Source organism: Gopherus evgoodei, chromosome 8, assembly GCF_007399415.2.
Source record: "Gopherus evgoodei ecotype Sinaloan lineage chromosome 8, rGopEvg1_v1.p, whole genome shotgun sequence".
Lineage (NCBI taxonomy): Eukaryota > Metazoa > Chordata > Testudines > Testudinidae > Gopherus > Gopherus evgoodei.
In genome coordinates this window covers 96,025,038-96,036,063 of record NC_044329.1, presented here as the reverse complement: position 1 = coordinate 96,036,063, position 11,026 = coordinate 96,025,038, and the positions used below count along the sequence as shown (strand labels likewise).

The following is an 11,026-nucleotide window of genomic DNA, read 5'->3' as shown; positions in this document are numbered from 1 at the left end:
TTATAATAAAAAGATGACAATAAAAAGTAGTTGTACTGCAAACCTGCAAGACTCAACTATACACATGAGGGCACTACTGTGCTGTAACTGGGTTTCCTGGTTTAGTAGAAATTAAAGTGTAAACAAGGCTGTGGCAATACATCTACTTTATCAATTCAGAAGAAAAGGTTAGCATAAGTGGTAGCACATTCCTATGTACAACAAAAGTCATTATCTTAGGAGGATATGTAAAGTCATTTTTCCTTGCCGCAGTCCCCATCAAAGATACAAAACTAAGTTAGAGATGATATGGTCACTGCACTCATTTAAGAAGTGTCGTCTTAAGACTTACCTTTCTTTCTAGCTTTGTCCTCAAGGGTGATGAGCTCTGAAGTCCAACACATAGTGAATTAAAATGTAAACATTCACATATTTAATAGTACCATTGAAATAACCAGCACTACATTAAAAACTGTTCAAAAATGCATCTGCAATGCTCCCAATATAAATTAAATATATGAACTAAAAAGGAAATAAATTTAATGGTAGGTAATGCTATAAATAATGGTAAATGCATTTAGTGTACCTTTGAGTCATAAAAATGCCTTAAAAACAGGTAAGTTTACAGCATATCACCAGTACTTTGCATACCACTGCCATGATTTTTTTTAAAACATCAATAAGTCTACATTTGACAATTCAGAATAAATTTTTGGCCACTTTACACTTCAATGTAAGTAAGTAAAACGTGTGTATGTATGGTGTCCAGGATGAAGTCCAAGTTTTATTTCTCAATAAAACTTCTTTGATTCCCAACGTTGACAACATGGCTTGCTCTTTTCAATACCTTAATATTAAGTGCATTTTTGAAAACTTGTTTAGATGTCCATTTTGCGAAGGCTCATTCTGCTGAAGGAGTCTCTGGGGTGGGAGGGGGGAGAGAAAAAAACAAGACAATAAGTTTATATTTTCCATTGTGAATTATAAAGTCCATGCTCTCCATTAAGATGAACAGTGCTTTTCTGTACATGATTTCTATGTTTGCTCACTGCAAAAACTGACTTTAATTTTTACAATTCGTTTGCTAGTTTGGGTTTGCATTTTGAGAACATTGGAGTGATTGTGTTTTATTGACATGAATATTCACAGATGATGAAATTCAGAGGGACAGCACAAGGCCTGGGCACGTCTTAAGTCCTATGGGAAATTTCACTCACAAAACATTTCCAAACTTCATGTGAGAAAACCAAATCTGAAATTCATATGCATGAGTAGTTGTGGCAGAAGGTCTCATGAGATCGTCCAGCCAGGGAACAGAACAGAAACCAAAATATGCAACTTACCTAATCAACCAACAACAAACTAAAAATAGCTCAAATAAAGAATACTCAGAGAATAGTTCATGAGCCATATGCAGAGTTGAGAACAAGAAAAAATTTGACAATTGATGAAACTGGAGGAAATTGCCATCAATCCGTAGAAAAATACAGTAAATCTGTCAGTTATTCATTGTGGATTTTTTGCTGAATTCTAGTTGGCCAGAGTTTTTCTCTGTTTGTTTTTCCTGTTGCTCTCCACCGCTGAAGAACGGCTACCCAAACAGGAAACTTTAGGATGAGGGCTAAACTCATCTGAAGCAGTTGCATGTAGCAAGAGTTGTTTTGAAGACCATACACAAACAAAACGGTAATAATGTTCATACAATGAAAGGAACTGTAGCTCGCTTGCTACTTGCATTTAATAGGTTAGGCTTCTTCTATGCTTCAGTGATACATATTTAAAAAACAGACCGGTTGGACATTAGGACATATTAAGTATCAGTCCTTAGCACAGGTTTGTGCTATTTCACCCTAACGTGTTACAGGATCATTGCATGAATGATAATGTCACTAGTATGCTCCCGGTCCTAAGAGCCATAAAAGACATACGAATGGCAATTAGGGATAAAGAGAAGACTAATTTCAGGAATTGCCAAGCCTGCCACTTCTTCAATAAGCAAGGAATGTGTAACAGGAGACACTTAACCACTATCCTGTCTTCAGGATTGTAGACTGAGGCCTATCATTTGTAAGGGGTTGTAGTAGTTTTGGGTGGGTGCTTTTAACCCTAAATCCACTGCAGGAACAGCATGCAAATTCCATGGCTCAATCATGATACGTGCACTTGTTAAAATCAGCTCTCATAACACTGGTATCATAACACTAATAGCATAAATGGCTCCTGACCTGGTTGATAAAATAAATAATGATTTTATGTTAAAACCCATTGCAGGGGAATGGAAATGGTTATCAGTCTGCTTCAGAAAGGTCTCCCAACATGGACAACATTCACTGGCTTTTTAACATGAAGCTCTGCAATCTATACTGTGCATCCGCTAGGATACTCACCCCAGGGGTTCTTTAGCTACCCCTCAAGAGATTATTGGGCTTCACTCCCCGCAATTTTAGGTACAGAACTGACTGGACATGGAGGAGGAGTGTTCTTGAACCTGTTATGAGGAAGGCGCATCCTAATGGAATGAGGAAAAGGGGACCATACCAGAAAAATCTGCAAAGACAAACTGGCCAACCAATGCATCCTGCAGTGCAAGAGATATGGGGAAGGGGATGGAACCACCTGCATTTCCTCTTAAAAGATCTATGGTAAGGAAAGTGGTTTTATACACTCCCAGAAGAGTCTCCTGTTCCCATTCCTATGTCCTCTTTATGCCATATCATTCCATCTGAGTTTTTGTTTTTCAACATTACCCGAGTTAGGTTGAAATAGAGTAAAATTAACATCCACCTGTGGCAAGCAACAGGCAAAACTGCCTTGTATAACTGCGGGATCTTTCTATTTATCAAGGGCTGGAGCGCTTCCTTGAGCCGGTGATAGTTCCTTTCAAGCTCCCGCTGATATTCCTTTTGGTCTGGACCTATCAGGCTTTTGTTTTTGCGTAATGCATCTTCACACCTAGAAAACAAAATTTTGTAAAACTCTGGCAGACAACAGGGGACGCCTGTTAATTTATTAGTATGAGAGCATTTAATACAGTTCTCCTGGCTTGACACTTAATGTCTTCCATCTTGTCTGCTGGTAATAATAAGGACTCAGCTTATCTGGTTGGTTTCCTTGGGGAGAGGATAGTAAGTCATATTTCCAATTTCCATTTTATTCATAGAGTTGTGATTCATTTTTAAGTTTAATTTGTTCTCCTATAACATTTATCCTCTGTGAGGAGGAATGGAAAGCTTAACTCCACAGCCATTTTCAGCCCAAGGGGGTTTAAAGATGGATGTTTTCACTGCCAGCCCTAGGAAAAGATTATCAAGCAGCAGACTATTAAATGTTCACTGTGAACTCTAGTATTTTGAACGATGTAAATTAAACAATGTGTCTAAAAACAAATTGATAATATCAATGCCACTTTATTTCATAATGAATAACCAGGCTGCTTCTTGACCTACTAGCTCAGAAGAGGAGGGCAATATTGTAATTTCAGTTATTTTCACCAATTGTTTAAATGCTCATGAGATTTAGTACCGGATTGAGACTGCAATTCTCTTTACCAACAAGGAAGGAAAAATAGAGCAGCAGAACACATCCTCAGAGAACTCTGCCAACATGCTTCAAACCCACGTGGAGAGGGTAATTCAGTCTCCTTGCCAAATCAAGTTTGCCTTTTCTGTTGACACTATCAATAAAGATATTCATTAGTGCCAATTATGATAGCGGGGGTTTTGAGATGAGGACACCTGTCCATAAGGAACTCTGCTGAGACCAGCAATTTATTTCACATCACACCCATACCTAATGACTTGGGCCACTTGACAGTAGTTCTGAGAGACAGACGGCACCAAGGAAACAGAACACACATTTTTTTTAAACAGACTTGTTCCTCGAACAGAGCAAATGGTGATTACTGTATCTTTTCCTACATTACAAGTGTATTCTTTTACCAGGCACTGGACACCCCCTTATACTGCGATCTGAATTTCTGTTTAGTGCACTGAAAATAAATTTTCTTGGAAGGAGTTTGAAGCCAATACTCTACCTTTTTGTGAAGTCTTTGAAACAGAGCCGTAGTTTGTTATGGTGTCTGAAGAGCTTTGGATCATTGGGTATATCAGACAAGAAAACCTGTGCAACTTCTAATGGTCCCTTTAGGAGTAGAAGAGAAAATATAAGTGTCTCTGCACTCCTGTCATATCCATTGGAGAAATTTCTTACATATAGAAACTTTCATAAAATGCAACATTCCCTTAAGAGGGTATTTCTTGGTGAATTGTGTCTTCTAAGTCCAGAGTAAATCACCAAGTATCATGACAAGTGAAAATGTCTGTTATTCTCAAGATAATCTTTAAAGAGTGGGTCTGCTTTTGGAAAGTGACTGTAAAATACATGAGATTCCACATTTATTCTTTTTCAATGGCTTCTAAATCAAATGTGTTCAGTTGTCAAGTAAACAGATATTTAACACTGAAAACTGAACCAGTATAGTAGTTGTCTGCCAGCCCTGCAAAATGAACGTAGGGTCTGAAATTCAAGTTATAATTTTTCTGGCTTGTGCAGTAGTAAAGATTCTGCGGGCATAAATCTTCCCTCATCTTTTACCTGTGCAATTGTATTACTTTCAATTCCATTGATATTGCAGAAACCAAAATACAATCCAGCTCACTCATGCTTAGCTTTGGTAGCTCTGCAGGGCTAACCAGAGTGAGAAGTAGCAATACTTATTTTTATCAAAAAAGCAAGCAGATATGATTCTGGATACCAACAAGCAGCAGCTCAGCTGACTAAGATGGCCCAGTTTCACTTAGTCACGGTATTGATCAGAACCACACTTTCAACGATTGCCACTCAAATCATAAAATCGCTGATAGTAACTAGTCAAGAATCAACAGAAAATCAAACTTGCATCTGTGGTTTGGGCTGTAATCTTACTGCAGAAGAAAGGACATTCACCAAATCCATCATTTAGAGTGAGGTACTGTAAACTATTATTTACCACCTCACAGAAACATACAAAAAGCTGGGGTTCCAGCAGCATCATTCAATTATATTTGCTATCATCTAGAGCAGTGTTTCCCAAACTCAGATCGAGGCTTGTGCAGGGAAAGCCCCTGGCGGGCCTGGCCAGTTTGTTTACCTGCCGCGCCCACGGGTCTGGCTGATTGTGGCTCCCACTGGCCGCGGTTCGCTGCTCCAGGCCAATGGGGGCTGCGGGAAGCAATGGCCAGTACGTCCTTCGGCCAGCGCCACTTCCAGCAGCTACCATTGGCCTCACACAGCGAACTGCGGCCAGTGGGAGCCACGATCAGCCAGACCTGAAGGCGCAGCAGGTAAACAAACCGGCCCGGCCTGCCAGGGGCTTTCCCTACACAAGCGGCATCCCAAGTTTGGGAAACATTGACCTAGAGCATTTGGACAGGAGAAAAATTTCTCTGGAATTATATTAGAATTATATTAGAAGTTGCCCCATTCTATGGTATACTTGGTTTTAACTCAGGGCGCTGCAACTATTTTCCACTCATAGTTGACTTTCTGTTGCTGAGGTACTTTACTGCTGTGTTCCCTCAACAAGAGAGAGAGTAAAATCTCTTGATAACCTCTCTGGATTTTCACTTCTCCCTTGTTAGACTATCCCTAATGCCAAAGCTGTCCAGTCTTTGCAACACAAAGGGCTACAGTGGCAATTTGCCAGGATCACAATGCTGCCTCTCCTTTGTTGGTACTTTAATTGTGCTATTAGCTGTGAAGTATGTTTCTAAAGTGACTTTGCACATTTTTAAAATTAAATGAAAAAAATCCAGACAAAAGCAGTTTTCACTGACACAACTTTAAGCCTCCACCAAGCTTGAACATCCAACTGAGTGATATGCAATATCTGAGCGTGTTTAAAGCATGATAAAATGATTCTCACCTGATTTACCGTTGTACCTACTGAACCTTGCAGCACCATTTGGAGCATCTTTGGGTCTGCTGGATCTTGATGAGTTGCAAAAGCTAATTCTTGTGTTTTTTTCTGCATGTCCTCTATGGCAACTTCAATGGGTGTCAAAATTATCTACAGAGGCAAACATTAGCCAGAAATATGTGGACTGTTTTGTTTTTTTTTTTAATTATGGCCAAGATTTTCGGAAAAAGGAACCAAAACTAGGCTCCCAGGGTGGGATTCTCAAAAAGCACCTATGTGACTTGGGAGCCTAAATCCCATTAGAAGTTAATAGAACTGGTGTTCTGAAGTCACGTTGGTGCTATTGCAGATCCCACCTCTGAGCCTTCATTTAGGGTCCTCAATAAGTGACCGGATATTCAGAAGTGCTTCTGCAGTTGGGTGCTTAGAGCTTTTAAAAATTAGGTCCCTTGTGCCCGTTGCACTCCATTGTGTTCAATCAACCCACATGCAAGAAGCTGTAGGATTACAGCCATATTCAGGTACCTAAATACACATTTAGGACCCTGGCTGTAGGTTCCTGTAGTGGAAAATCTTGGCTTAAATTATGTTGGGGACAATTCTTTCTGTTAGTGGCAGGCTTCTGAAGTAAGTGAGGGAGGGAGCCAGTGTAATTGCAGAGGAAGAGCAAAATGGCACAGATATAACTCATGTTACTACATGGCAGACTCAGAGCTTGTCTACATACACAGACGTGTAGAAATTCAACTTCAGGGGGATTTTAAACCCATTCGAACGGCTATGTGGACACACATATTTTGGTTTAGTTTAAGTTGATTAGAAACGGGTTTAAGCTAAAGCAAAATAAACTAAAATAAAGAGTGTTTCATCTAGGAGTTTCCACTGGTTTAAGTCTGTGTATAGACATGGCCTCAGATAGACTAAGGTCCGGTACTGAAATACTCACAAGGAACAGACACAGCTGAGTCTGGTCTCCTCAGCAGAATGATGTAACAACTGTTAAACTTGTAGGAACTGGCTTTGTTGTCTGGGATGGCACCACAAAGCCTCTGGTTTTGAAGGACAGTCTCTTCATCTTTATTTGATTCAATACATGCAGCAGTGCTTTCTGGTGCACGCAAATGCCCATAACAGATAAACTGCTAGCTGGAATGAGTGAATTTGACATCCAATGGGCTAAAGTTTCATTCTTTATCCCCTGCAAATTGTTCCAGTAAGAACCTCTTTGTAATGTTTTAATAAAGCAAATAACTAACCATTGCCCATCTTTGTCCGTAGCAGCCTGACCTGCTTTACAGAGCTCACTATGCATGAGCCTCAGAAATGCAAGAGAGGCTGATAAGCTTATTTCAACACAGCTTATTAGACTTTTTGTTGTGGCATTACAAGGCACCCCCCTTCCCCGCCACACGACACTGTTCGGGATTCATAATACACCCAATGCATAAGTCTCACCTCTTCTTTGTGACTGACATTTATTCTGGTTTTGATGTAAGGAAAAGCATGGGAGGTCGTCAAGATTGTCTTCCGCTTGAATTGTTCATGCAGCTCCCCATGAGCACGTCCGTCCAGGGTGAAGGGCGTGCAGTACATGAAACGCCGCAGGTTGTAGTTTTTGTCAAAATAGGTTATCCTGTCCTTCATCTCGTATGTGTCAAAGTAGGGCTCCACATAGGTTATTTGAATGTAGGCCTGGAATACGGAAAACAAGTTTTCAGATAACAAAACACAATGCAGAGGGAAGCCAGAGTGCAAGGAGACAAATTCTGCTTCCTTCCATTTAGCTGCACAATAACCAGCCTCACCTTAAAGAAACAGGACTATTTTTCACTCTCCTCCCTTTGGGGTACCTCCACTAGCCCTAAATCACTTTTTACTCTGTCCTTACTCAAACAAAGCTCCCCTTGGCTTCTGTGAGAACTGGGCATGCTCAGCAGCTTGTGGGGAGGTGGAAAAGCAGCTTCCCCCTCAAATGTGTGGGTCTCCTTCTTGTCTGTGCTCATCTGCAGCACTATTCCCCACTTCCCTATGGCTGGTCCAGGACCCTGGACAAAGGAGAGGGCAAGGCAGGTGCTCGAAGATGGGGGCAATGAATATTACACCATTCCCTGCATACAGCAGAGATGATGAGGAACAGATAAAGCAGCATGAAGCTGTATTATCTTTTTCACTGAGCTCTCTTTGCAGCGGGGATTTCAGAAGGCTCTAGCTTCCCACTGATCTCCCCAGGATCCACAGGGCCAAGGAGCATGTCCTGCAGTCTATTCTGCGTTCTTCTGTGGGAACAGTGGTGTGGGTGGAATCTCCACATAGGGATCCTCATGGGTTTGCCACCTGTCAGCCCTCTCCAAGGAATTTCATTGCAGAAGACGCAGTATCCAGCCCAGGATTTTTCTCTTTGTGCTTTAAGTACTTAGAAATGGCTTAAACTTGACAGTTGTACTTTGCATTCTTACCTTGTTAGGATCTAGTTTGCATTTGTCTACAGGGTTAGAGTCCTTAATCACTTCAACCACATCTTCACCAAATCGCTCGCCGTAAAATCCCTGAAATGGAGAACACTGCGTTGAAAGACAACACCTATTTCTGTAATCATCGCAAGAATATTGGAGAGATCAGGCCAAATTCAGCACAGGCGCAACTCCAATTGCCTTCAATTCAAGCTGTGCCCGGGCTGAATTTAATCCGCTGAACTTGGAGAATTAATCAGTTTGGTTCTAGAGGTTACAGCACAAAAATTAGTAGCCAGGATGGCTCTAAATCCTTCCAATCTCATATCCTGACAAGTCATCTGGCCTCCTTGTGAATCAGTCACAAGGCTGAACATTGGGCACAACACAGGATCTTTGTGAAAAACAGATGGTGCAACAGGATTGGAATTTGCTGGTTTGAATAAATTAGATGTGGGGTTGGGGAATTTGAATATCCAGATTCTAACCTCAGTTACACAATTTTAAATTTGGAGCAGCTCCATTAATTTCAATTGAGTTACATCAGCAGGGTAACTGAGATCAGAATCTGGCCCTCAACTTGCCTCCATTTGGTCAGAGAAGGTATACCAATAAGTGAAACAAACTTTACAGGCTATATTTTCCAGTGATTTTAGGTGCCTCATTTTTTTGGGCACCCAACCTGAAACACCTAAAAGGGGCCTGATTTTTTAGGGGGCCTGACTTTTGGGAGGGAGGTAGAGAAGGGAAAAGGGAGGCTCATCTCTTTACATTTGTCTACAAACTGCTCGGATTCAATCTCCAAAAGCATTGCTTGAGGATATGGAAGAAATCCTAACAAGCCAAACTAGTATCTCCTTTATGCAGTCTCACTAAGGGGAAAAAGATAACCACCACCTGGTTTTGGTGGAGCAATGAAACAGAAGGGCTGTGCAGTGCAGTCAGGTGAGATCCCGGAATGAAATATTAAGAGAAAGGGGGAAATGTTAATGCAGAAAAAGAACAAATTTGAGAAGGATCGAGAGGAGTGACTGTAATAACTGTATTAGCGAGGGCCAGTTGCACTGACAAGGATGAATAGACAGTATAATACACCAAGAACATGGAAGTGATGTATCAAGTCTTGGCCTCTAGCTACAGGACTGAGTAAGTCAAATGATTGTTTCTGAGGGGAAACGCAAGGAGGCCATGCGGGCCCCTCTGAGTAGAGGGTGGGGTGAGTGGCGGGAGGGAGATGTGATGGGGGCATTGCATGCTAGAACAGTTCTTAGCAGCTGAGTCACTGAGCAATGCTCTGGGAGGGCTGGGGTAACTTAGAGCAGCTTATGTTATGCAGGAGGCTGTTCTGGTCCCTGGAGCAGCCTAGAATCAGGCTCCAAGCAGCACAGTACAAAATCTCACCCACGGCCTTTGCCTAGTGATTGTTTTTCAGCTACTACCTACGTTTCATGATAACAATCCAGCTTTAAAGGCTTGAGCAGCTCAACTGCAGTTTACAGAGGGAATTTCAGGTCTGTCACAACAATCTCACCTCCAGTCTATGGGAAATTTCGGCTAGCTTTGTTATCGCAGGCTCCTTGTACACAAATTCTTGTTCATCCAAGTCTCCAAATTTAGTCCCGTAAAAACCAACCCGGAAGTATGTACCAAACATCCGCTTTCCATCCTACGTTTGGAGAGACAAAAGGCACTTCAGTATAAAGATTCGTTCACATATGTTGTAAACCTGAGTGTTTGCAAAAAATCTGCTCCTGGCTTTGAACTGCCATTTGCTTTGGGAGGTGGGTGGGTGGAGGGGATAGAGGTAGCTGGGCTAATCAACACCAAAATTCAAGTTACAGCAAACACCACACTGAAGATAAACTCAAAACTAGTATCAAATCAAAGTTATTGGAGATAATTAATAGCCTGATCCTGCAATGAGTTCCCTCCTGGGAGGACCCCCATTGATTTAGGAGTGCAGCCATCCCTCAGGCAGAACTCACTGCAAGATCCTGAGCTCCACTGAACTCACTGAAGCTGTGTAGACATACATCAGCTGATTAGCTGGCCCTAGGTTTGAGGGGAATCAAGCTACAGCCCTTATCCTGCAACTTGTAGTGAACAAGCAAGCAGACTGCTACATGTCTATCCAGCCCCATTAAAGTCTAAGCGGCCCCAAGTCAGAGCCATCTGTTCATACACAACTAACTGCAGGATCAGGGCCTAAGTCAAGATCCACTTATACTGTGGTTTAAAAATAATCCAAAATTTAAAAGGCGTTTTATTTATTTTTTAAACATTGCATTGACAGAAGCACTTTAATTCTCCTAGGGTAAACTACAGGGCCAAAGTCACTCCGAGTAGAAGCAGATGCAATTCCATTGGCTTCCAGGCCCTTGCTCCCATTTAAGCCAGTGGTGAATCTGGCCCACAGAATGGAATAACCATGACAATTAAGTGAAACACACAGGTTTTTGTCAAAAAAGTCACATTTTAAAAAAGTGAGACTGAAAGATCAGAAGAAACAATTTAAAAAAAAAACCACACCTCTGATTTTGTTAAGGATCAAAACAACTCATCACGTTGCATGCAGAAACTAGACATGCTTTTTAGAAGATGTTCACCTTTACTCTCATGGGAAAGTGTGTGGCAGAACAGAATGCGTTCTCTCTATCAATCGTAGAGCTTGGGTGTCAAATGACACCTCTACATGTCCAGC

The 11,026-nt window shown here is 41.4% G+C and overlaps 1 protein-coding gene across 12 annotated transcripts in view; it reads right to left on the bottom strand.

The window, feature by feature from the left end:
* Positions 1-389: 389 nt before the first annotated feature.
* Positions 390-11,026, bottom strand: part of DOCK7 (dedicator of cytokinesis 7) — a 160,585-nt gene continuing 149,948 nt past the window's right edge. For 8 of the 12 annotated variants that reach the window (XM_030572523.1, XM_030572530.1, XM_030572525.1 and 5 more), the window contains 7 exons: positions 9,857-9,991; positions 8,332-8,421; positions 7,331-7,567; positions 5,882-6,025; positions 4,013-4,119; positions 2,764-2,931; positions 390-900 (listed from right to left, as the gene is read on the bottom strand). In XM_030572523.1, coding sequence (XP_030428383.1) covers positions 858-900; positions 2,764-2,931; positions 4,013-4,119; positions 5,882-6,025; positions 7,331-7,567; positions 8,332-8,421; positions 9,857-9,991 — 924 coding nt within the window. In that variant the 3' untranslated portion in view covers positions 390-857. The remainder of the gene's footprint in view (positions 901-2,763; positions 2,932-4,012; positions 4,120-5,881; positions 6,026-7,330; positions 7,568-8,331; positions 8,422-9,856; positions 9,992-11,026) is intronic. The other 4 variants (XM_030572524.1, XM_030572528.1, XM_030572535.1 and 1 more) reach the window with 1 other exon arrangement.